We start from the raw sequence: 27,687 nt of genomic DNA on the forward strand, positions 1-27,687 counted from the left end.
AAAGACAAATACAGACACACATGCTTATGAATATGCACACACATATACACTCCATGGAACAAGTAAAAATAAATTCAGATTAAATTACCGGAAACTAAGCAGAAGAGGGGCACAGATGAGCTGTCAGTCTCCTGGGGTGGTGGTGGAGGAGGTGATGATGGTGGCAGCTGTTATTGCTTAGTTTCCCGCTATGACTAGTCATGATGCTAGGAATTTTACTGGCTGAGGGGCTCACCATGTTTGAACATTACATTCATTAGGCTCTAAGATCCTTGTATCCAAGTCAAAGGGAGGAAACAGGCAAAAGGTGAATATAATTTAGCAATTTAAAAACAGAACCGTAATTCATGGCAAGAAACAATCCGCTTACATGTAGTTTGAATATCACAGACTCTCACCTTTCTTACTGAATTTTCATAGATATCCCTGAATAGATGTTTCTTCATTTGTTGTTTGTCCTAAGGGCCATTTCCAGAAGCTTTAATTTAAAAAAATAATAACATTCACTGGAGAGTGTGGTCACTGGAGTTCCCATGCCACCTTGCTGGAAGTCCATCTCTTCAGAGTACTTTTTAATGGATACATTTCATCATGTTCTGAAACATACAAACGTTGAAGGTATCTCAGAAATGTACTTGGGTTTTATAAATTTCATGATTTATTCTAGACCCAGACAAATTCCAGTTGGACTTTTTGTCCTGCAGTAATCAATTTACATACTAGGTTCAATTTGGGGCAATTTAGGTGATTTATTCCAATAGTACAAAAAATACACTTGCTGTGCAATCCAAGGATGGACAAATCTACCACGGGCCTATCTCAGAGAGCACTGACCATGAAAAGTGACTGTCTCTCTTCCTCTTTGTTGGATTCAAATTCAATAGCTCTAGACTTGTTTATTTTCATTAGAGCTAGGAAAAGAATTTAGCTTCATTTTAATCAATACACCTAGCTTTTTTTCTACCTAAAAAAAAAAAAAATACTAAAACAAAAACCAACCAAAACTATTGTATGGTATTGCCTTTCCGACACTAGTTATCTCTTTAACATAAAGGCCTTAGAGATAGAACTCATTCATCTGTAAAACTGGTTTTCAAACAAGTTCATTTTCATGTAAATCTAGATAGGCCATAAAAGTTTGTTTACTTTGTAAAATACTAATCCATGGAGAGAATAAAGCAAATGAAATAAAAACTCTGGGCAGATGCAATTCGACAAAGCATTATAATGCTTACCAGATGTTTAGCTTCTTCTGTCATTCATGATAAATGACATTGAGCATGAGTGAAGGAACAGAAGTTGGTGGAGATGTGATCATTTAAGGTAACCTATTCCCTCAATTTCATCTACAGATTATATAAAGCATTTTGACTTAGCCACAAAGGCTTCACCATTTCAGTGTTATGGAAAAGTAACACAAGGAATGATTTCAGTTCTCAGGATTTATTAGAGAAGGCACTGAGGTGAGATCAGCTACTGGGGAACACAGATCTCACTGGGAAAAGAAAAGCAAAACCGGCAAATATAAGGAAGAATGTATCTTCAGGTCAGTCAGAGCAACGAGACAGCCAAGGTGCACGTGAGGAGATAGTAAGGATAATAAGGCAGGCTATCATTTTCTCTTTTATTGCATGCCGGAGTCCCCAAACCTGCTAAAGACATGATTACAGGTAACAGCAGCAGTGGTGTTCCCTAGAGGTCTCGTGTGTTTTGAGGGAGTGGGGGCTATAAACTGACAGTACCAGACAAGGGAACTAAGTCATCTAATATGTCTTCTAGAAACACAATGAGTTTGACTGATGTGGCTTTCCGTGTTTAATGCGTAAGAGGTTGTGCCAACTCATGGATCCTCGGAGAACACTGTGCTTTCAAAGCAGCTGGCTTGACTTTAAAGACTTCCGGATCATAATATACAATATGCACAGGAGTCCTGAAATGGAAAAAAGGATTTGACCTAAAATAAGATGAACAGAAAAGGGAACTAACATTTCTCAGGCATCCACTATGTGTTAGGCACTATATTATCTCATTTTGATTTTCTTAAGCATCACATAAAACAGGTGTCATGACCTCCACTATACATATAAGGAAATGAAGGCTCAGGGAAGTTGTAAGAATGACCTGTGGTCAAGTCTAGATTTGTATATGTGTCAGATTCCAAAGCCTTTCCTCTTTCCATAGAAAGTAAATTCTGGAAATTTCTCAATAACTTGACGATGTTAAAACAAGCCAGACAATCCACTGGTGAACTTAAAGAAATCAATTTTTTGAAGTTTTCATCCTTAACACCTTAACCACCAAATAATAATCTTGCTACTGGGATAGACTCTTGAGCACTTGATCTTACTCCTCACTTTCCTTTGTCAGTGTACAGAGAATGAGTGTCATTTCATTTGATGTTGAACTTTTTTTTTAAGGAAAAATACATTATAAAAATTTAAAAAATCAGGACTTCCCTGGTGGTGCAGTGGTTAAGAATCTGCCTGCCAACACAGGGGACATGGGTTCGAGCCCTGGTCCCGGAAGATCCCACATGCTGCGGAGCAACTAAGCCCGTGCACCACAACTACTGAGCCTGCGCTCTAGAGCCTGCGAGCCACAACTACTGAAGCCCGCGCGCCTAGAGCCCGTGCTCCGCAACAAGAGAAGCCACCGCAATAAGAAGCCCGCGCACCGCAACAGAGTAGCCCCTCCTCGCCGCAGCTAGAGAAAGCCTGCGCACAGCAACAAAGACCCAACGCAGCCAAAAATAAATAAATAAATAAATTTATTTTAAAAAAATAAAAATTAAAAAAAATTTTTTAAATATTTTATTATATAAGACCGAACACATTTCCTATCCCCTGAGCTCAAGACTACTACAACTTTTTCAGTTAGGCTTTCTTGATGGTGCTTTAAAAAGGGGATCAGGTATTATCCCTTGAAGGTAACAAAATGAATTGAGGTTCAGGCAAGTTGAGAGGTCTAAAAAATGAACAGGAATTAGAGGCAATTTCTTCTTCATTGAATATATTTTCTGATTTATTTGAAATAGTTCATACATGTACATGATGCAAAAACATTGAAAAATACAAAAGCCTATTTAGTGAAAAATAAGTCTTCCTACCATCCTGGCTCCCTAGGCCCCCAAAGTAACTATTGTTACTAGCTTCTTACATACTCCTGTGAGATAGTATAGGCATATGTAAGCAAATATATGGCATATATGTATTTTTTTCTTACACAAATTATAACATATTATGTTTCTGTTCTGCAACTTGTTAGATCAATATATGTTAGATAAATAATCCTTATCAATATATGTTAGATAAATAATCCCATATCCATAATTACAGAGTTGTCTCCTAGGTCTAAAGTTCAATACTAGTCCACTAACCCTTTAACTGTAGCCTTATATTTATGGTAAGAAGACCACAGATTTGTCACAATAAATGTAACAAATAAGATGATTTTTCAAATTTTTAGTATTTCTATGATTCATTTCACTGACCTTAATAGGTCAACTTTTCCCTGTCCCTAGCACCCCATGCCTTTCCTGTCCCATCTTAGCCTTAAATTGACATACCTTGTATTTGGATTAGCTAGTTCTTGAATTCTGGGAGATATCTTGGAATGGATAGCAGCACAAGATACTGGCCAGTAGGCATCACGGGGAGGTAAATAATCTTGATGAAGAGGCCTGGCCTTAGCTAGAGCTAGTATTCGAGGGCTAGGTTTGGCGAGCAAGGCAGCACAGGATATCTATAGTGGAAAACAAAACGACACAAAAACATACCTCAAATTTCACCACGTCTCCCTCTCTTTTCAGCTATAGCCCTAATCGAGTCACCATCCTTTCTCTCCTGGATTACTGTAACAGACTCTCCTAACTGATCTCCCTGCTTCCATTCTCACTCCTCCACAACCCAGCCTTCACACAGCAGTTACTGAGGGAGAGAAGGAGCATTTTAACAAGTATATTCCGTGAGCTAGACAGTGTTCTCAGTGATCTGCCTAAATCATTCCCATGCAATCACCGTAACAACTTCATGAGGGAAGTACTTTCCAAGGCCCAAGCCAGATCATGTCATTCCCAGTGTTTAAAATCTTCCAGTGGCTTTCCATTTTGCTAAGAATAACACTGAGGCTCCTTACTGTGGCCTAGAAGGTCCTACATGATCTGCCTACTATACCCTCCTCCAACCTCACCTTCCTCCCATCCCCACCTCAATCACTATGACCCTAGCCACACGAGGCCCCTCTGGCCCAGCTCTTTCCATCTCAGGACCTTTGCACTTACTAGTTCTGCTTGAAACCCTCTTTCCTCAATCTTGTCATGGCTGCCTCTTCGTCACTCAAGTCTCTAGACTCAAACATCACATCCTCAAGGAGTTCTTCCCTCACCATCCAAGACATATCACCCTTTCTAATTACCCTCTTCCACAGTACTTATTTAATCTTCTTCATAGCACTTAACAACACCTGACTTAGCTCATTTATTTCATTGTTGGTATGTTTACTGTCTGTTTCTCCCCACCAGAATATAAGCCGCTTGAGAGAAGTACTTGTTTGCCAAAAGCTAGACTAGGCTCTGGTGCATAATTGGTGCTGAATAAACATATTCTGACTGACTGACTCATCAACTCCCTTTGGTCTTACTTTGGAAACCACATCTGCCAGGAGGCCTTTCTATTATGTTGCTTTACTGGTAAAATAGGAAAGATGACATATAGCTACTATTCTCTCTCTCAAGGGCTCATTCAAAAGAATGAGGACCACAACAAACACCACTCAGTAGCCCTGAAAATGTTCTATATTGCACTGATACAGATTAGTTTGGGTTCTACGAGTATGATTATGTGCAATGGTATCACTTTTTTAAAGGATTTTTTTAAAACCCCCGAACAATCCACTGAATGTGCCAGGCTCTGTGCTGAGCACCTGCCTTATCTATTATCACAAGTCATAACAGCCCTGAAACTGGGAACTGTTATCTTCACAGTCCTCTTGCTCACCTTGCTCCACCCGACTTCAAAGCTATCCAACTTAAGGACTTTGTCATGTGCTCTTCCCTCTACTAGAACATTCTCTTCTCAGATCTTCACTTAGCTGACTCCTTCTCATTATTCAGGTTTCAGCTCAAATATCCCTTCCTTAAGAGAGGCTTTCCCTGACTACCATATGCAAAGAAGCTTATCCTCCACCCCCAGCCATAGTCACTCATTTCCCATTTTATTTTCTTCATAGCACTTACCACTACCTGACATTATCTTATCTGTTTCCTTATTTATTTTCTGTCTCCCTCCATCTTGTTCACTGGGCACGGTGCCTGGCACACAGTAGATATTCAAATCCTTATGGAATGAATAACGCTCAGGAAGGTTATTACAACATCACAGAACTAGTAGTGGTGAGGCAGGAATTTGAACCCAGCTCTTACTGACTCCAAAGTCCATGCTCTTCACCCTCTACCCACAGCCTCTCTCCATATCTTGCAGCTAGGTCTTCCTTCCTGCCGCAGACCACTCTTTCAAGGTTTTCTTTTCCAATGACTTTGGTCTATACCCTATAGAAGCAAAACAACACCCTAGGAACAAACAGAAAGTGAGCTGAAGGATGCCAAGGTAGTGATGGCTTACAGGACGGATGGGCATTTCACTTCTTTCTCTTTCAAAGCACAGACCCTCTATCTTAATCCTTGGATGGGCAAGGTCTACAGTTCTTGGAGTTGCAACAGCAGTCAGGGCAGACGTCGCAATTTTGGTTTCAGTCTAGGGGAGAAAAAGAAAACAGCACCTGTAAGCATCAAACAATAAACACTATCGCAATCAAAGTTACAAAGTAGTATCTGACCACTGGACCAGACTTCTCAGTAAATCCAGCAGAAAGGATGAGAATATTGCAGTAACCTATGATCACAGCTGAAAAGATCAGCTTCCATCCTTCTCAAACTAGGTTGTATAAATTCCAAGCCAGATTTTTTGGAACTTACTGTTAAACTAACGATAGGGAGAAAATGACAAGTGCACAAATGGACTAAGAGGTAAATGGCAATGCTGATTACTAGAACAATAAACTCAGCCAAGAGGGAAGTTCTCAGCCCTATCACATGAGAACACTATAAGGGGGAGAGCTCTGCTTTGTTCTTAATTATCTTGCCCTTTGGAAATTGGAATTCACATTATTACAAATCCCCATGCTTAAAATGAATTTAAGCAGCTCTCTTCTAATTGGAATGGATAATACAAAGTAACCAAAGAGAAGAGGTAGAAAGGCAGAACAGAACCATATCTCCATAGACAATGTTGTACTGGTCCCCCAAGACACTCCTCACTACCTTAATTGTGGAAATGTGTTCAAATTACATGGTCTTCTATTTAAATTACTTATATCCAAACTCAAAACTTACCAAAAACTTTGAGGGGGCAATATAATCAATAACTGGAAATGAAATAGGGTTTTAACTGTGGGTAGAAAAGTAACACACAAGGTATATTCCAAACCCCTTCTTATGTTGTTTAAAATGATGATGATGATGATACTAACACAGACAGTATTTTACACCTATTAATTCATTTATTCCTCATCTGGGTATCATTTTTATTTCTATTTCACTAATGGAGAAACCAAGGTATTGTGAAGTTTGGCACTTTATTTAAGTTTATATAGTTTGTAAGTGGCAGAGCTGGGATTCAAACAAAGGTCCTATCTATCTACACAATACCATGAAGTACTAATCAAGCATTTCCAATGAATAAAGCTTTGTCTCTTATCAGGCTCTTGGAAAATCAAAAAAAATATGACAACCAGTGCCTTCAATTAAGGCTTACAATCAAAAAGGAAATAAAACAATCATTCATTAATTCGTTATACAAATATCTCTTAATTATATTATGTAAGACACAACAAAGAATAATAAACCAATACCTTTCCTTAAAGTAGTTTTCAACTTATAAGGAATCATAAACCTATAAGCAAATCACTGATTATTTGATATCCATAAAAGAGAATAAAGTTTTGAGGAATATCAGAGGAAAGGTGGGAGAATCCAAGAAGAATTCTCTTTTCATGGATAAAGAGATATTAAATTGGGCCTTGAGGGAAGGATTAGATTCTGACAAGTAGAGGGAGGAGAAAAGATAGGGAGAATGAAGGAAGGAAGACTGAAGGGAAAGTCTGGACACAGAAGCAAGGAGGCATGGAGCAGATTGTGTCTGGTCAGGCAGGGAGATCAGGCTTGCAAATACATCTGAAACTAGGTTAGATGTGGAGGGCACTGCTCACAGCCAGTGAAGAACCATGAAATCTTTTCACTGGAGAGGAAGCATGGTCAGGGCTGGAGATTAATCTTTCAGGCATGTGGGAGAAAGACTGAAGCGGGACATGGGAAGCTAGAAGGACAATAAGAAAGTTATGGCCAAAAGAAGAAAAACAAGGGTATACATAACCTACCCTATTCTAAAATATATATATATATTTTAAATAAATTTATTTATTTATTTTTGGCTGCACTGGGTCTTTGTTGCTGCGCACGGGCTTTCTCTAGTTGTGGCGAGTGGGGGCTACTCTGCGTTGCAGTGTGCGGGCTTCTCATTGTGGTGGCTTGTCTTGTTGTGGAACACGGGCTCTAGGCGCACGGGCTCAGCAGTTGTGGCTCGTGGGCTCTAGAGCACAGGCTCAGTAGTTGTGGTGCATGGGCTTTGTTGCTCTGCGGCATGTGGGATCTTCCCGGACCAGCAGTCGAACCCGTGTCCCTTGCATTGGCAGGCAGATTCTTAACCACTGCGCCAGCAGGGAAGCCCTAAAATATTTTTTAATTTACAATAATTTAAGCAAAATGATACTTGCATAAAAACAGATCAGTGTAACCAAGTAGAGAATTCAGAAATATTATCTAGTACAGTGGTTCTCAATTTTTTTGGTCTAGAGCCCATTTACACTTTTTTTAAATTGAATAAATTTGATGTGTAACATTCTTTACCCTCTTAAAAAGTGACTGAGGGCTTCCAAAGACCGAGACGTTTAAAAACATTTATTATTTCAACTAAAAAGAACCTATTACATGGAAATACAAATATTTTTTATGATGAAGAACTATATTTTCCAAAACAAAAAAAATTGTGACAAGACTGATATGTTTTACATTTTTGCAAATCTCTCTGGTTTAAGAAGACACTGGTTTTTGGTTGAAGTATATGAAGAAAATCCAGTTCCCCATACTAGTTGGAAAAGAGTGTATTTCAACAGCTTTTTCAGATAATTGTGGATATTCTTCTTTGATACTAAAATAAAACTTGACAAAGGGTAGTTTCTTAAAAATAAGAGTTGCAATGTACAATCTGAAACTGTCAAGGAACTTTTCATACTCCATTACCATAAAATCCATTTGTGTATCTTACACATTGAATGAACCTTTTACTTGTACATAATTTTGAACTTGAAGATTACTTAAAAGGTTCTGGGAAACCTTTATGCATACCTGGGTCACATTTTTGAAAACCGTTGCCCTGGTATAAATAACATTGTGGTATATAATAACTGTGGCAGTAAACAAATAAAGGCTGGGGCAATCATGGGGGAGGGGCAGATTCTTACCCCATATTTTACATAGAAATATACTTCAAATAAGTTGAGGAATTATCTACTTTAAAAAGAAACCACAGAAGTACTACAGGAAAATAGAGGTGACCAGTGGTGTGCTGGTAAATGTTTAACAGTTAGCTCCTCAGAGAAAAAAGACTGATTTGTAGTGCTTGCCAATTTCTATGGTGTAAAAATTCCCACCATAGTCAATTTCAAACTATGAAGGTGATCGATCTCACTAAATGCAAAGTTAGAAAGAGATGTGCACCATCAGCTCTTGTGAGCCAGTACAAGCACACTACTGGGGATGATTTTCTGAATTCTTTTTGGGTAGAATTTTCTAATCATAAAGCAATGGAAGAAACCTCAAAATAATAAGATTATGGGTTTTACCACACATAAAATTTTAACCTCAAGGTAACCAAAACAAAATTAAAAGGCAAATTAGAAGTTCTGCTTCTAGTAATAGCAGAGTAGCTTGTATTGAACTAATCTTCTTGCCTATAACAGTTAGAGACTCTGAATAAAACATTAAAAACAAAACAAAACAAAACTCTTTGAAGGCACTGGGAAGCAATCAGAAGTAGGCAGAAACTAGACAGGATAAGACTCTTGAAAGAAGGAAAGCAGTTCATCCTCGCCCCTTCCTGATCATTTGGGAGAGCAAAGCAAGGTAGGTGTCTCAGCCTGGTGGGAAGGGAGAAGGCACAGTGGCGCACAGCAGGATGTTAGGGCCAGAGCATCAAGAGAAGGGTCGACCAAGTAAGAGGGCTTGAGATATCAGAGACACCAGTAAGAGATCAGAGCCTTGGGAAGGGGTCTCCCAGTATGAAGTGTCAGAGACTGAGTGGCATAGTGCAGGGTGTAAGAGCCCACATGCAGAAAGAGAAGACAGCAGAGATGGGAGAATGATTATACACAGAGAGGACATGTATTAAGGTAATGGGAGCCAGGTTTTTAACTTTCAGAGACAAGCATTATAAATAAGGAAAGGGAGGAAAAGAGTAAACTCTGTAGTGTTGGATCAGAATTGGAGGTAAAGGTGAAAAATCATATATAAGTTGATATGGAAATAAATATAGATGAAAATGTGTGTATGCATGTGAATATACACCAAAGATTCATAATCTTACCCTAATTACAAGAAACATTCAGACAAATTCAATTCGTCCGCTATTCTATAAAATAACTGGATGGTAATATTCAAAAGTGTTCACGGTCAACAAGGCAAAAGAAGATTGAAGAACCATTCCAGACCGAAGGAGACTAAAGATACTTGACAACACATGATTTTGAACTGGATTATTCCTCTATAAAGGATATTACTGGGAAAAATAAGTGAAACTTGAATGGGGTCCGAAGATGGATACAATGAGTGAAGAGATTAAAGGTCCAAGAGAAATATGGAAATTATATATATTTTTAAAAAAACAAATGGAAATCCAAGAACTGAAAAACACAGTATCTAAATTAAAAATCCATTGGATGAGATTAAAGGAGATTGTTCATTGTGGTAAAAAGAACTGATGACATTGAGTACAGGTGAATATAAATTATTTAAAATAAAGCATATAGAGAAAAATATTGAAAAAATAAATAAAACAACCTCAGTGATCTATGGTATAGAATATGATGATATAGCACAGGTATAACTAGAGGCCTCAGAGTAGAGAAAGAATGACACAGAAAAAAAGTCTGAATAAATGATAGCAGAAACTATTGAAAAATTTGATTAAAAGCAACATCCCACAAATCCCTGAATTTCAGGGAACCACAGGTAGGACAAATACCAAGAAAACTATATGTAGGCATATTTAGCCATACTGCTAAAAACCAAAGATAAAGAGAAAATCTTAAAATAGCTAAAGGAAAAGGACATATTAAATATAGAGTAAAAATTATAATTTTAGCTGGCATCTCGCCAGAAACCATGCAGGCAAGAAGACCATGAAAAGATACTCTAAAGTGTTATCAACCTAAAATATGTTTGTATATCCTACAAACAAAAATAAAGAACATTTTCAGAGTAACAAAAACTGAATGATCCACTCTCTAAGAAATGGTAAAAGAAATTCTTAAAAACAATTGAGAAAAGAAATCAACAAATACAAAAGCTGACTCTTCGGAAAGATTAATAAAGCTCATTTGTTAATCCCTAGCAGGCCTGATCAAGAAGTAAAAAGAGAAAACAAATTAACAAACAGGAATTAAAGCATCAACACTATATATCCTAAAGCTCTTAAAGAGAAAAATATATATATTACCATTAAAAACTTTATGCAAATAAATTCAACATAGAAGAATGGACAAATTCTTTTAAAATACAAAACAGACACAAGAAGAAATAAAAAATCTGATTTGACCTATACCCTAAAGGAATACCTGAAGAAATTTAATTCATAATTAAAAACCTCCCCATAAAGAAAACACTAAGCCCAAATTGCTTTAAGGGTAAATTATCTCAAATATTTAAGGAAGAAATAATATGAATCTTACACAAATATACAGAGAATAAAAAAGCAGGAAATACTTCTCAACTCATTTTACAAGACCAACATAACCCTAATTCCAAAACTCAACAGATATATTTTTAACTATAGACCACTATCCATCATGAACATAGATGCAAAGTTCCTCACTAAAATATTAGGAAATCAAATTCATAATGTCTAAGTGGGATTTTCCCAGGAAAGCAAGGCTGGTTTCTTACTTTTAAAATCAATAAATGTAATTAATCACATTAGTAAAATAAAGGAGAAAAATCATATGGCCATTTTAATAGATCCAGAAAATCATTTTATAAAATTCCTGGTTTAAAAAAAAAAACAACTCTAAGCAACTATGTACAGAAGTCTGCACATTAACAAAATAAAGATAAAAGATCATTTGGGCTTCTCAGTCAAGAATAATACTTATTCTGGTATCTTGATTACGGTGGTTAATGAATGGGTATATATATTTGTTAAAAGCTTATTAAACTATACAACACAAGATCTACACATTTTAAATTTTATACTTATATTATCATTTTAGTATACTATATATATATTATTATTATATAAATTATAACCCCAAACTTTAAGTTACAAGCTGGGAAAAATATTCACATCATATATAACAGATGAAGAATTAATATCCCTAAGATGTAAAGAATTTTATGAATCAATAAAAAATGTACAGACCAGTAGAAAAATAAAGCCATGAACAGACAGATTTAGAAAAGGAAAATACAGATGGCAAATAAATGTGGAGGACGATTTGACTTTATTAATAATCAGAGAAATGAAATTTCTCCTAATCCACGAGGTCATTATACCAACATGTCTCTCCCCCATCATTCTCAATCTTGATTATTTTCTGAGAATAAAAATTCTAGAAGTAAAATGACTGAATCAAGGGTATGAACATTTTTGAGGTGATACACATAAAATCCGAAAATGTGTTACAACAAAAGTGATTTTTATTTACATATTCACTTGCATTATTTGGGCTGCCTTTTTTTACTGCACATAATATATTAATTATTTATTTTACAAAATATTAATTTTATAATAAAATATATCTCATTAAAATAGTTATGGATTAAGTGAGCTATGAAACCAAACCCTTTCTTTTTAAGTTTTGTAGTCCTAACAGTTATTACAAAAAGAGACTTGGTATGACATTCATAGAGGTAAAAGGACTTCCTACAGGGTATCCATACAAAGTCTCTGGTGGCAAGTAACCTCAGGTACCTGTAATAGTAACTTGACTTCTTTTGTGGGTGTGTGTTATTTTTAAACTCTGAGAAGATTTAGAATTAACTGTCAAAAACCTAAGAAAATCAAAATCATAGAATTAATACTTTGTCTTAATAATAAATATGTGCAAGAATTGATGAAATTTGAACAGGGACCATAGATTAGTTATAGTTTTATACCAATGTTAAATTTCCTGATCTTGATAACAGTATGGTAGTTATATAAGATAATGTCCTCTTGTTAGGAAACACACTCTGAAGTACTGAGGAAAAGGGGTATATGATGTCTGTAATTAACTTTCAGAAATGATTCAGGGAAAAAATTAAATATACACACACACACCACGGAGGAGAGAGAATGATAAAGCCAATGGACTTTAACTTTTGCAGATTTTCAGTAAATTTGAAATTATTGTTAAAACAAAAAATAAGTGTATATTATTAAAATAAAAAGCAGGTACATGTTTTAAGAGAATTTGGCCTGTAAGAGTGATAACATTACAATTGCAATTTGAAATATATAACAGAGTAACTGATTTAGAATTAAGACATTAAGTTGAAATCTTAAATTTATGTCATTCTGAGACTGGCTGGGACCTGAGACCCTTGACTGTAGTGCTTCCACCTAGACAAATGCCTCCTGGAGCAACAGAATACAAAGAAACTATAAGGGACTTAAAAGAACTGCGTGCATGTGCAGTTGGGGCAAATTATGAACAATAAGAAGATACAAAAAGGCCAAAACCCAACTGCCACTTTTGAGGTACCAGGAGCAAAAGTAGGGTACTATGCATGATCCCTGCACCCAGCACCACCAAGGGGGTGGGTCCACCACGTACGCCACCCCCCAGCCCGATCCACCTATTGGCCCCTATCTTCACCCTGTTTAAGGGACCAGCTTGCCCCCTCTCAGGGAGTGAGCAAGGGCACGTGTTACTTGTTTTCCCTCCCTCCTGCTATAGCACGAGTCCCAGTAAAGCCTTGCCTGAATTTCTCATCTGGCCTCTTATCAATTTCTATTGATTAAAGAGTCCAAGAACCTTAGTCAGTATCAATTATTACAACGCTAAAAAACTTCAGGTTCACTATAAGTTTAACGTATTAGATTTTTAATAATTATTTAATATTTGAGAAGGTTTTGTTAATGTAGATGGCTGAAATAAAATACTTTAAAAAGAAATCAAGTTTAATGTATTTATAAATATAGTTTAAAGTATTTGAAGGTATTTAAATAAGTTTGGAAACCAAATCAAACATTATTTAGGACTCTTAAAAGTCATTGTCAAAAACTGCTAGAATTATTGGGACTTCCCTGGTGGCGCAGTGGTTAAGAATCCACCTGCCAATGCAGGGGACACAGGTTCGAGCCCTGGTCTGGGAAGATCCCACATGCTGCGGATCAACTAAGCCCATGTGCCACAACTGCTGCGCCTGCGTTCTAGAGCCTGCACACCACAACTACTGAAGCCCATGCACCTAGAGCCCATGCTCCGTAGGAAGAGAAGCCACTGCAACGAGAAGCCAGCACACTGCAATGAAGAGTAGCCCCCACTCGCTGCAACTAGAGAAAGCCCACGCAGCAACGAAGACCCAAAACAGCCAAAAAAAAAAAAAACTGCTAGAATTATAAATAGAATAATAAAAACTCCAAACTAAACTTAAAAGCCTAAGAAATAGATTTTCTAATTTGAATTTTTTTTTTTAATTAATTAATTATTTATTTATTTTTGGCCGTGCTGGGTCTTCGTTTCTGTGCAAGGGCTTTCTCTAGTTGCGGCAAGTGGAGGCCACTCTTCATCGCGGTGCGCGGGCCTCTCACTATCGCAGCCTCTCCTGTTGTGGAGCACAGGCTCCAGACACGCAGGCTCAGTAGCTGTGGCTCACGGGCCCAGCTGCTCCACGGCATGTGGGATCTTCCCAGACCAGGGCTCAAACCCGTGTCCCCTACATTAGCAGGCAGATTCTCACCCACTGCGCCACCAGGGAAGCCCTGAATATTTTTAAACTATTAATCATTTAAATCAAGAGTATACTTCCGAGCAGCCTTTTCTGCAGACAAAAACCATGCTCAAGGATACCAAAAGACTCACATCACTGGGTATGGAAGCCTTTTTTTCTTAAGTGCCTATAAATTCTTTGCCACTTCTCTCATGGAGAGGTGGGGTTTGTGTCCCTGCCCCCTTGAATTTGGCCAGACTTGTATATGCATCAATCAACAGAGTATGACTGCAGTGACATAATGTGACTTCCAAGGCCAAATCATAAAAAAAATGTAGCTTCTACCTGATTCTTCTGGAAGGCTCACCCTTGGGACACTACATCTTAGGATATGTCCATCCACCTCACTACAAATAACTCAATTTTGTTTCTGTAGTTTCCTCTATAAATTTTATAGTGTCTGGTCTTACATTTAAGTCTTTAATCCATTTGGAGTTTATTTTTGTGTATGGTGTTAGGGAGTGTTCTAATTTCATTCTTTTACATGTAGCTGTCCAGTTTTCCCAGCACCACTTATTGAACAGACTGTCTTTTCTCCATTACATGTTCTTGCCTCCTTTGTCGTAAATTAGGTGCCCACATGGGGGCGGGTTTATCTCTGGGCATTCTATCCTGTACCATTGATCTATATTTCTATTTTTGTGCCAGTACCATACTGTCTTGATTACTGTAGCTTTGTGGTATAGTTTGAAGTTGGGGAGCCTGGTTCCTCCAGCTCCATTTTTCTTTCTCAAGATTGCATTGGGGTCTTTTGTGTTTCCATACGAATTGTAAGATTTTTTGTTCTAATTCTATGAAGAATGCCATTGGTAGTTTGATAGGGATTGCACTGAATCTGTAGATTGCTTCGGGTAGTACAGTCATTTTCACAATATTGATTCTTCCAATCCAAGAACATGGTATATTTCTCCATCTGTTTATGTCATCTTTGATTTCTTTCATCAGTGTTTTAAGTTTTCTGAGTAAAAGTCTTTCACGTCCTTAGGCAGATTTATTCCTAGGCATTTTATTCTTTCTGTTGCAATGGTAAATGGGAGTGTTTCCTTAATTCCTCTTTCTCATTTTTCATTGTTGGTGTATAGGAATGCCAGAGATTTCTGTGCATTAATTTTGTATCCTGCAACCTTACAAATTCACTGATTAGTTCTAGTAGTTTTCTGGTGGCATCTTTAGGATTTTCTATGTATAGTATCATGTCATCAGCAAATAGTGAGTTTTACTTCTTTTCCAATTTGTATTCCTTTTACTTCTTTTTCTTTTCTGATTGCTGTGGCTAGGACTTCCAAAACTATGCTGAATAAGAGTGGCAAGAGTGGACATCCTTGTCTTGTTCCTGATCCTAGTGGAAATGCTTTCAGTTTTTCACCATTGAGTATGATGCTTGCTGTGGGTTTGTCATGTACGGCCTTTATTATGTTGAAGTAGGTTCCCTCTATGCCCACTTTCTGGAGAGTTTTTATCATAAATGGGTGTTGAATTTTGTCAAAAGCTTTTTCTGCATCTATTAAGATGATCATATGGTTTTTATTCTTCAATTTGTTAATATGGTGTATCATATTGATTGATTTGTGTATATTGAAGAATCCTTGCATTTCTGGGATAAACCCCACTTGATCATTGTGTATGATTCTTTTAATGTGTTGTTGGATTCTGTTTGCTAGTATTTTGTTGAGGATTTTTGCATCTATGGTCATCAGAGATATTGGCCTGTAGTTTTCTTTTTTTGTGACATCTTTTTCTGGTTTTGGTATCAGGGTGATGGTGGCTTTGTGCATGAATTTGGGAGTGTTTCTCCCTCTGCAATTTTTTGGAAGAGTTTGAGAAGATCGGTGTTAGCTCTTCTCTAAATGTTTGATAGAATTCGCCTGTGAAGCCATCTGGTCCTGGACTTTTGTTTGTTGGAAGATTTTTAATTACAGTTTCAATTTCATTACTTGTGATAGGTCTGTTTATATTTTCTAATTCTTCCTGGTTCAGTCTTGGAAAATTGTACCTTTCCAAGAATTTGTCCATTTCTTCATGGTTACCCATTTTATTGGCATACAGTTGTTTGTAGTAGTCTCTTATAATCCTTTGTATTTCTGCAGTGTCAGTTGTGATTTCTCCTTTTTCATTTCTAATTTTATTGATTTGCATCCTCTCCCTTTTTTTCTTGATGAGTCTGGCTAAGGGTTTATCAATTTTGTTTATCTTCTCAAAGAACCAGCTTTTAGTTTTATTGATTTTTGCTATTGTTTTCTTCATTTCTATTTCATTTATTTCTGCTCTGATCTTTAGGATTTCTTTCCTTCTACTGACTTTGGGTTTTCTTTGTTCTTCTTTCTCTGGTTGCTTTAAGTGCAGGGTTAGATTGTTTATTTGAGATTTTTCTTGTTTCTCGAGGTGAGATTGAATTGCCATAAACTTCCCTCTTAGACCTGCTTTTGCTGTGTCCCATAGGTTTTGGGTCGTCGTGTTTTCATTGCCATTTGTTTCTATGTATTTTTTAATTTCTTCTTTGATTTCTCCAGTGATCTCTTGGTTATTTAGTAGCACACTGTTTAGCCTCCATGTATTTGTGTTTTTTACAGTTTTTTCCCTGAAACTGATTTCCAATCTCATAGTGTTGTGGTCAGAAAAGATGCTTGATACGATTTCAATTTTCTTAAATTTTCCGAGGCTTGATTTATGACCCAAGATGTGATCTATCCTGGAGAATGTTCCATGTGCACTTGAGAAAAAAGTGTATTCTGCCACTTTTGGGTGGAATGTTCTATAAATATCAATTAGATCTATCTGGTCTATTGTGTCATTTAAAGCTTGTGTTTCCTTATTTTCTGTTTGGATAATCTGTCCATTGGTGTAAGTGGGATGTTAAAGTCCCCTACTATTATTGTGTTACTGTCGATTTCTCCTTTCATGGTTGTTAGCATTTGCCTTATGTACTGAGGTGTTCCTATGTTGGGTGCATAAACGTTTATAATTGTTATATCTTCTTCTTGGATTGATCCTTTGATCATTATGTAGTGTCCCTCCTTATCTCTTCTAACAGTCTTTATTTTAAAGTTTATTTTATCAGATATGAGTATTGCTACTCCAGCTTTCTTTTGATTTCCATTTGCATGGAATATCTTTTTCCATCCCTTCACTTTCAGTCTGTATCTGTCCCTAGGTCTGAAGTGGGTCTCTTATCAGCATATATATGGGTCTTGTTTTTGTATCCATTCAGCCAGTCTGTGTCTTTTGGTTGGGGCCTTTAATCCATTTACATTCAAGGTTATTATTAATATGTATGTTCCTATTACCATTTTCTTAATTGTTTTAGGTTTTTGTGGGTCTTTTTCTTCTCTTGTGTTTCCTGCTTAGAGAAGTTTCTTTAGCATTTGTTGTAAAGCTGGTTTGGTGGTGCTGAATTCTCTTAGCTTTTGTTTGTCTGAAAAGCTTTTGACTTCTCCATTGAATCTGAATGAGATCCTTGCTGGGTAGAGTAATCTTGGTTGTAGGTTTTTCTCTTTCATCAGTTTAAGTATATCCTGCCACTCCCTCCTGGCCTGCACAGTTTCCACTGAAAAATCAGCTGATAATCTTATGGGGATTCCTTCGTATGTTATTTTTTCTTTTTCCCTTGCTGCTTTTAATATTTTTTCTTTGAGTTTAATTTTTGTTAGTTTGATTAATATGTGTCTTGGTGTGTTTTTCCTAGGGTTTATCCTGTATGGAACTCTCTGTGCTCCCTGGACTTGGGTGACTATTTCCTTTCCCATGTTAGGGAAGTTTTCCACTATAATCTCTTCAAATATTTTCTCAGACCCTTTCTTTTTCTCTTCTTCTTCTGGGACCCCTATAATTCGAATATTGGTGCATTTAGTGTTGTCCCAGATGTCTCTGAGATTGTCTTCAATTCTTTTCATTCTTTTCTCTTTATTCTGCTCCTCAGTAGTTATTTCCACCGTTTTGTCTTCCAGCTCACTTATTCGTTCTTCTGCCTCCGTTATTCTGTTATTGATTCCTTCTAGTGTATTATTCATTTCAGTGATTGTGTTATTCATCTCTGTTTGTTTGTTCTTTAGTTCTTCTAGATCTTTGTTAAACGTTTCTTGTATTTTCTCAATCCATGCTTCCATTCTATTTCCAAGATTCTGGATCATCTTTACTATTATTGCTCTGAATTCTTTCTCAGGTAGATTGCCTATTTCCTCTTCATTTATTTGGTCTTGTAGGTTTTTATCTTGCACCTTCACCTGTGACATATTTTTTTGCCGTCTCTTTTTTTATGAGTGGGATTGTGTTCCTGTGTTACTGGTTGTTTGGCCTGAGGCTTCCAACACTGGAGTTTGTAGGCTACTGGGCAGAGCTGGGTCTTGGTGCTGAGATGAGGAACTCTATGAGACCTCACTCTGATGAATATTCCCTGGGGTCTGAGGTTCTGTGTTAGTCCAGTGGTTCAGACTCGGAGCTCCCACCACAGGAGCTTCCACCCGACCCCGTGCTCACAAATCAAGATCCCACAAGCCGCGTGGGGTGGCAAAAAAAAAAGAATAATAACAAAGTAAAAAATAAAATTAGACTAGGACACTAAGAGATATGTTAGAAAGAATGCAAAAATAAACATATAGATGAACCAACAACCGGAAGGTATGTTAGTACCACAATAGTGAAAAAGAGGAGGAAGTTTTTTTTTTTTTTCCTTCAGAGTCAGAGAATCTGGCTGCATTAATGAAATATAATGAATAAAATGATCCGTCTGACAATTCTCATAGCTGCCTAGGTTTCAGGAGAATAATGAACTAACTTTATTAATCAACAGTTCCTGATTGTTACAAAGTGCCGTCCAAAAATTTCCCTTCATTTTAATAATACTTGCTGAATGCTGAAAAGAAAAAAAAAAAGGAGGTGGGGAAAGGCCTTGACTGTGGAGGGCGGGGCCTAAGCAAGGGTGAGGTTTGGGTGGTGGGAGGGGCCTATGCTCAGGAACCATAGGGCTGGAAAAGGCCCTGAGGGCTTTGGGGCTGGGGCTTAGGCTCAAGGAACAGAAGGGGCCCAGGTGTGCCCCCCACCCCTGGTCTCAGAGGGCAGGGAACCTCACCTGGGAGTCCAGTAGGCTTCCTGGGCTCAAGTGGGCGAGGCAAACTCCCTCCTCTCCTCTCCCACTCTTCCAGTCTGGGGTCTGGGAGGGCCCCTCCCACCTGCCTCTCCTGATCTCCCTGGCCTCCCTCCTATGCCCCCAGAACCAATTGGGGGGGTGAGCCTTGGAGGGCAGGGAACTGGCCTGGGAGCTCAGCAGGCTCCTGGTGCCCGAGTGGGCAGGGCAATCGCCCTCTGCTCCTCTCCCGCTCCTCCCACAGTGCCCCTCCCCCCTGCCTCTCCTGATCTCCCTGGCCTCCCTCCTATGCCCACAAGGACTCACGAGACCTGGAGGGGGCTCTGGAGGGCAGGGGACCAGCCTGGGAGCTCAGCAAGCTCCCCAGGCCCCAGTGAGCAGGGCAATCGCTCTCTGCTCCTCTCCCACTCCTCCTGGATGGCCCCTCCCCCCTGCCACTCCTGATCTCCCTGGCCTCCCTCCTATGCCCCCAGGGCCCACGCAGCCTGGATGGGCTTTGGAGGGGGGGAACCGGCTTGGGAGCTCAGCAGGCTCTGTGGCCCCAGTGGGCCAGGTGATTGCCCTCCGCTCCTCTCCCCGCTCTTCCTGGAGAGTCCCTCCCACCTGCCTCTCCTGATCTCCCCAGCCTCAGGGGCGCCGATCCTGTCTGGCCTCCACTTCTCCCCCCTCGGTCCCCCTACATCCTACCGGTTCACTCTGAGGTTCCTCCCGTCTCCTTGGTGGTTAGAGCCCCCCACCAGCGGCCAGCAGGCGCCCTAGTTGTGGGGAGAGCTAACTCCGCAGCTTCCCACACCGCCATCTTGACTCTTCCCCCCTGGCTGTTGTTTTACATCACTAAGCTTGGGGGTGGTTTGGTATAAAGCAACAGATAACCAGATCAGAACTTTAAGGATGGGTTCTCTGTTCAGGCATACTGTGTTTTATTGTACTTTGCAGATACTGCGTTTTTCACAAATTGAAGCTTTGTGGCAACCCTGCATCAAGCAAGTCTATCGGCACCATTTCCCCAACAGCATATGCTCACTTTGTGTCTTTGTGTCAGAAATATTCTCACAATATTTCAAACTTTTCCATTTTTATTATATTATGCTGATATGTGATCAGTGATCTTTGACATTACTATTGCAAAAAGATTACAACTCACTGAAGGCTCAGATGATGGTTAAGATTTTTTAGCAGTATTTTTTTAACTAAGGTGTGTACATTGTTTTTTTAGACATAATGCTATTGCACATTTAATAGACTACAGTAGTGTAAACATAACCTTTATATGCACTGGGAAAGCAAAAAGTTTGTGTGACTTGCTTTATTGCAATATTTGCTTTATTGGGGTGGTCTAGAACTGAAACCAAAATATCTCTGAAGTATGCCTGTACTGGTTCTAGACTATCTGGAATTTGTTTTCTGAGCAGATTAGATTTAAAGCTATTAATGATCCTATGGCCAGTGGTTTAAAAAAAAAAAAAAAGACACTGGTAATCCGTGGCATGCACTGACAAGACAGAAAGCAAGATTTGGTAACCAAGCAGCTGCTGACAGAGATCACTTTAGTGAAATAAAGAGGTATAGTGAGGTTGGCTCATTGCTTCTAAGTACACTGGAGAACTTGAGGAAAGAAATTACCAGCTCAGGCCTTTAAATTCCCACCTTAAGGTGTAGTTAAGGGACCACAAAGTTTTTGTGACTTACCCAAAAGAAACCCTTATCTTTAATGGTCACAGGACTGAAAATTCTCAAAACCAAGCTCAAAACCTAATTCTGTGAGTGGAATTAGAATTACAGTGCAAATTGAATTCCCAAACTTATATGGTCTCCTATATTAAAGTTAGGGCAATGATTGAGAAGGAATTGGTCCTTAAAAATTGGAATCGGAACATAAGGGCACATTCCAGTGAAGGGGGGACTTTGAACCCCTGAACGTACCTGAGCCTTCCTTACCAATAGAATCAGCCCTTCCTCCCTTGTCTGAAGAGGTAAGACTCTCCTGTAATGGCCTCCCCTGAAGTAAATATCTTCCAGGGGACTGCTGAACTACCCCTAGTCTCTCACATTTCTTCTAGATCTATGACCAGACCCAAGTCCCAGCTGCTGTAACAGTCTTCCACAGACTTCTCATCAGCTCCCACAATTGCTCAAGGTTAATTCTGTAATACGCATTGTGGTTCTGCTTCTCTCATCAAATCCTGACTGATACATTAGGCACGGGGGAGATAGTCAGAAAAATTCATTTGATGAGAGGGGAAAATAAACATGAAGAAAAGGAAAATACACACCCAGAAATAAGAGGGGAGCACATTACAGTTACAAACATGCTACACGTTACAAAGTCCATCAGGAACTGTTTCTTTCACATGGACCCACTTACGCTTTTTGGAGGAACATAGTTTGGATTTGTGGCTTTGGCTATTGAGAGTTGTAATATCCGGGGAGAAGGATCAGAGATTTGAAGAGAATCTCTTAAGTAATCACTGAAGGGCCTATATGCAAATGGAACATGAAATATTATAATCATTGGAGGAACAATAACTGCATTCTTCATTGCTATAATCAACCTCCAATCAATTATATATATTGTTTCTATCTTAGGAACATCTTTTCCCATAATCATTAGTGTTCTTTCTACTAGATTGGTGTTTCTCAAAGTTGTTTTACTATGATCCACAGTAAGAAGTACATTTTATATTGTGATACAATATATGTAAATCTGTGTATCTGAAACAGAATGATCATGAAACGATGCTTTCCCTAGGCAATGCATTCTGATTTGTAAAATTTCATTTGATTTCATAAAAACAACAACTGGAATTGATTTCATGATCTACTGATGGGTTGAGACTTGCAGTTTAAAAAACACTTCACTGCCTACCAAAACCTCCTATTAAAACCCTGAGATAAAAATTCCAGTCACTACCAAGAACCCTCTGTGATGGCCAGTCTCCTCTGCAGTGCAGTTTGAGATAGCGCTGGACATAACCCCCAGCAACCTGGCCAATTATCATAGGTGGTTTCCCCACATACTCCTTTCCCAGAACAGAAACCTATCAACCAACAAACCTACAAACCTAATATGGAAAAAGTTTTTCTCAAATAAATATGATTACCCTCTAGGGGTAGTCTGTTAGTTTTAAAAATTGATATATAGTTAACATACCATAGAAGTTACCCTTTTAAAGTGTACAATTCTATGCTTTCTAGAATATTCACAAAATTGTGCAACCATCACCACTACCTAAATTCAGAACGTTTTCAACACCCTAAAGAGAAATCTTATACCTATTAAAATCCCACCCCATAACCCCCTCCCCAGCCCCTCCCCACCTCTAGGAACTAGTAATCTACTTTCTGTCTCTATGGATTTGCCTATTCTGGAAATTTCAAATACATGGAATCATACAAATATGTCACTTTTTGTGTCTAGCTTCCTTCACTTGACATATTTTCAAGAATCATGTATGAGTATGTCTTTCCTTTTATGGTTGAATAATATCCCATTATATGGATTTGTCACATTTTGTTTATCCATGCATCCATTGATGAACATTTGAGTTGCTTCCACTTTTTGGCTATTTTGGAATGCTGCTGTGAATATTCATGTACAAGCTTTCGTGTGAATATATGTTTTCAAGTGTCTTGGGTACATGCCTAGGAGTGGAGTTGATCATATAATTCTATGTTTAACATTTTGAGGACCTGGAAAACTATTTTCCATATAAGCTTCACCAGTTTACATTCCCACCAGCAATGTATGAGGGTTTCAATTTCTCCACATCTTCTCTAAGTTATTTTCTCTTTATTAATTATTATTATTGCCATTCTAGAGGTGTGAAGTAGAATCTCAGAGTTTTAACATGTGATTCCAAGATGACTAATGATATTTAGCATCTTCTCATGTGCTTCTTGTTCCTTGTATATTTTCTGTGGAGAAATGTCTATTCAAGTCCTTTGCCTATTTTTTAAATTGGGTTATTTGTCTTTTTTGAACAGTATTAAGAATTCTTTGTATTTATTCTGAATACTAGTCTCTTATCAGATATATGATCTGCAAATATTTTCTCCCAATTTACGAGTTGTCTTTTCATTCCCTTGAGAGTGTCCTTTGATGCACAAAAGTTTTCACTTTTGATGAAGTCCAATTTATTGTATTTTTGTCACATGTGTTTTTGGTGTCATATCTAAGAAACCACTGCTTAGGTCACAGAGATATATGCCTATGTTTTCTTCTAAGAGTTTTATAATTTTAGCTCTCATATTTAGGTCTGTGATCCATTTTGAATTAACTTTTGTGTATGGTGTGAAGTAGGGGTTCAACTTCATTCTTTTGCATGTGGATATCCAGTTATCCTAGCACCATTTGTTTAAAAGACTATTCTTCCTCAATTAAACTGTCTTGGCATCCTTGTCAAAAATCAACTGACATATACCATAAGGGTTTATTTCTGGACTCTCAATTCTATTCCATTGATCTATATGTCTATTCTTATGCCAGTAACACACTGTTTTGATTACTGTAGCTTTTTAGTAAGTTTTCAAATCAGAAGCTGTAAGTCTTCCAACTTTGTTATTCTTTTTCAAGATTGTTTTTGCTATTCTGGGTCTCTTGCATTTCTATATGAAGTTTAGAATCACCTTGTCAATTTCTACCCAAAAAGGAGAGCTGGACTTTTAATAGGGATTGTATTGAATCTGTAGATCAATTTGGTGAGAAGTGTCATCATAACAAAATTAAGACTTCTAATCCATGAACAGAGAATGTCTTTCCATGTATTTAAATCTTCTATTTCTTTCAACAATGTTTGTAGTTTTCTGTGTACGTACATTGCACTTCTTGTTAAGTTTATTCCTCAGTATTTTGTTCTTTTATTTTTAATTATATTAAAATACATATAACATAAAATTTACCATCTTCACCATTTTTCAGTGTATAGTACAGTAGCATTAAATGCATTCACATCGTTGTGCAACCAACCTCCAGAACAATTTTCGTCATGCAAATCTCTATACCCATTAAACAACTCCTCATTCTCCCCACCCCCTAGTCCCTGACAACCACCATCTTACTTTCTGTGTATGAATTTGACTACAGTTGGTACTGTGTATAAGTGGAGTCATATAGTATTTGGTTTCTTGTGACTGGTTTATTTCATTTAGCATAATGTCCTCAAGGTTCATCCATGTTGTAGCATTTGTCAGAATTTTCTTCCTTTTTAAGGCTAATATTCCATTGCATGTATTGTTTTGTGCTTTTTGACATTGCTGCAAATGGAATTGTTTCTTAATTTCATTTTCAGATTGTTCATTGCTAGTGGATAGATATACAATTGATTTTTGTATATTGATCTTGGATTCTGTGCCTTCCTGAACTAATTTATTAGCTCTAATCGTTTTCATGTGGATTCCCTGAGATTTTCTATATATAAGATCATGTCATCTATGAGTAGAGAGTTATCAATACTTCTTCCTTTACAACCTGAATACCTTTATTTCTTTCTCTTGCCTAATTGCCCTGACTCAAATCTCTAGTATGATGTTGAATAGAAGTGGTGAGAGCTGATGTTCTTACCTTATTCCTGACCTTAGGGTGAAAGCTTTTAGTCTTTCACCACTAATTATGATGTTAGCTGTGGGCTCTTTGTAGATGCCCTTTATCAAGCTGAGGAAGTTCACTTCTATACCTAGTTTGTTGAGTATGATATGTGTTAAATTTTGTTAAGTGCTTTTTCTGAGTCTATTCAGGTAATCATGTAGTTTTGGGTTTTTTTATTCTATTAATTTGGTGTATTACATTGATTTTAGTATGTTGAACTCAACATATTCTTGTATTCCTAGAATAAATTCAACTTGGTCATGGTGTATAAATATTTTATATATTGTTTGATATGCTTTGCTAGTATTTTGGTGTGGATTGTTGCATGTATATTTGGACTTGGTTTGGTAGTATTTTGGTATGAATTGTTACACATATATTCATAAGAGATATTGTCTGTCATTTTCTTCTCTTGTCATTACAAACGTTTTTTGGTTTGGTATCAGGGTAACATGGACCTCACAGAATGAGTTGGGAAGTGACCTATCTTTTGGAAGAATCTGCAGGATTGGTCTAGGTCTTCTCTAAGCATATCATTGAATTCATCAATGAAGGCATCTGTTCCTGAGCTGTTCATAGAAGTTTTTAAAAAGTATTAATTAAATCTCTTTATTTGTTATGGGTCTGTTGAGATTTTCCATTATTCAGTCAGTTTCAGTGGTTTGTCTTTCTAGGAATTTGTCCATTTCATTTATGTTATCTAATCTGTTGGCCTTACAATTGCTCATAGTAATCCCTTATAATCCTTTTTTCTCTATATAAGATCAATTTGCAACCCTTCTTTTGCAAATGATTCCTTAGAAAGGTCCCTTCTTTCTTTCATGATTTTAGTAATTTGAGTCTTCTGTCTTGTTGTCTTGATGAGTCTAGCCAAAGGTTTGTTTTGTTGATCTTTTCAAAGAGCCAACTTTCAGTTTTGTTTATTTTCTCTGTCTTTCTGGTTTCCATTTATTTCCACACTAATCTTTATAATTTCCTTCTTTCTGCTTGCTTGAATTAGTTTGCTTTTCTACTTGTAATCTCTTAAGATGGAAGATTAGGTTACAATTTGCAATCTTTTTTATTTTTTATGTAGGCATCTACAGCTAAAATTTCCCACTAATCACTACTTTAGCTGCATCTCATAAGTTTTGGTATACTGTGTTTTCATTTTATTAATATCAAAGTGAGTTATTCTTTGACCCATTGTTTGTTTAGGAGTGTATTTAATTACACATATTTAAATTTTTTCTTCTGCTATTGGTTCCTAATTTCATCATTGTGGTCAGAGAACAGATTTTGTATGAATTCAATTCTTTTAAATTTATTGACATTTGTTTTATGACCTAATATATGATCTATCCTAGAGAATATTCCATGTGCACTTGAGAAGAATGTGCGTTCTGCTATTGTTGGGTATAGTGTCCTATAAATGTCAATTAGGTATTTTTGGTTTATAGTATTGTTCAAGCCTTCTACTTCCTTTTTGATCTTCTGCTTGTTATTCTTTCTATTATTGAAAGTAGAGTATTGAAAAACTCAACTTGTTGAATTATCTATTTCTCTTTTCAATTCTACCAGGTTTTGCTTCATCTATTTTGGGTTCTTGTTGTTAGGTATATATATGTTTATAATTGTTATAGTTCTCTAATGGATTGACCATTTCATTACTATAAAATGTCCTTCTTTGTCTTAAAGTCTAATCGTCCAATATGAGTATATCCACTCACTTTAGTTAGTTTTCATAGTATATCTTTTTTCATCCTTTTCCTTTCAGCTTATATATTTCTTTGAATCTAAAGTATGTGTCTTATAGACAGCATACTACTGAGTATGTTTTTTTAATCCATTCTGTCAATCCCTGCCTTTTGATTGGACTGTTCAGTTCATTTGCATTTAATGCAATTACTCATAACATGGAATTTATGCTTGCTTGCCATTTTGCTTTTGTTTTTCACATGTTACATCTTTTTATTCCTCTATTCCTCCATTCCTCCCTTCTTCCATGTTAGATATTTCCTAGTGTACCCTTTAAATTCCTTGTTATTTCTTTTACTATATTTTAAAAATTATTTTCTTAGTTGTTGCCCTGTATATCTTAACTTATAACAATCTAATTCAGATTAGTATCACTCCATTCCCTCCCCTCTCTGGGCTGTTTTTTAATACATTGTATGTCCATCGACACAGATTTATAATTATTGCTTTATGCAGTTGTCTTTTTTTTTTTTTTTTTTTTTTTTTTTGCCCATGCCACACAGCATGTGGGATATTCATTCCCCGATCAGGGATTGAACCTGCGCCCCCTGCATTGGGAGCATGGAGTCTTAACCACTGGACCACCAGGGAAGTCCTATGCAGTTGTCTTTTAAATTAGGTAGGAGAATAAAAGGGTTACAAACAGAAAAATACATGTATACTATCTTTTATATTTACCTATGTAGTTAACTCAATTTTATTTCTTCATGTGGATTCAAGTTATTGTCTAGTGTCCTTTCATTTTAGCCTGAAGGACTCCCTTCAGTATTTACTGTAAAGCAGGTCTGCTGGTGATGAATTTTCTCAGTTTTTGTTTAACTGGAAATGTCTTAATTTCTTTTATTTTTGAAGGATGATTTTGTTAGCTAGAGTATTCTTGGCTGACAGTATTTTTCTTTCAGTGCTTTAAATATGTCATGCCACTGCCTTCTGGCCTCTATGGTTTCTGATGAGAGGTCACCTGTTAATCTTACTGCAGATCCTTTG

At 37.3% G+C, this 27,687-nt stretch overlaps 1 protein-coding gene across 1 annotated transcript in view; it reads right to left on the reverse strand.

Moving 5' to 3' along the window:
• Positions 1 to 1,815: 1,815 nt before the first annotated feature.
• The window catches only part of THEGL (theg spermatid protein like), a 61,801-nt gene continuing 35,929 nt past the window's right edge, over positions 1,816 to 27,687 (reverse strand). Inside the window, exons 9-12 of the mRNA XM_036852242.1 lie at positions 21,745 to 21,856; positions 5,619 to 5,750; positions 3,566 to 3,741; positions 1,816 to 1,930 (exon numbers count right to left, since the gene is read on the reverse strand). Of these exons, the coding sequence (XP_036708137.1) occupies positions 1,816 to 1,930; positions 3,566 to 3,741; positions 5,619 to 5,750; positions 21,745 to 21,856 (535 nt within the window). The remainder of the gene's footprint in view (positions 1,931 to 3,565; positions 3,742 to 5,618; positions 5,751 to 21,744; positions 21,857 to 27,687) is intronic.

The sequence above is a fragment of the Balaenoptera musculus genome, chromosome 5, assembly GCF_009873245.2.
Source record: "Balaenoptera musculus isolate JJ_BM4_2016_0621 chromosome 5, mBalMus1.pri.v3, whole genome shotgun sequence".
NCBI classification, from domain to species: Eukaryota; Metazoa; Chordata; class Mammalia; order Artiodactyla; family Balaenopteridae; genus Balaenoptera; species Balaenoptera musculus.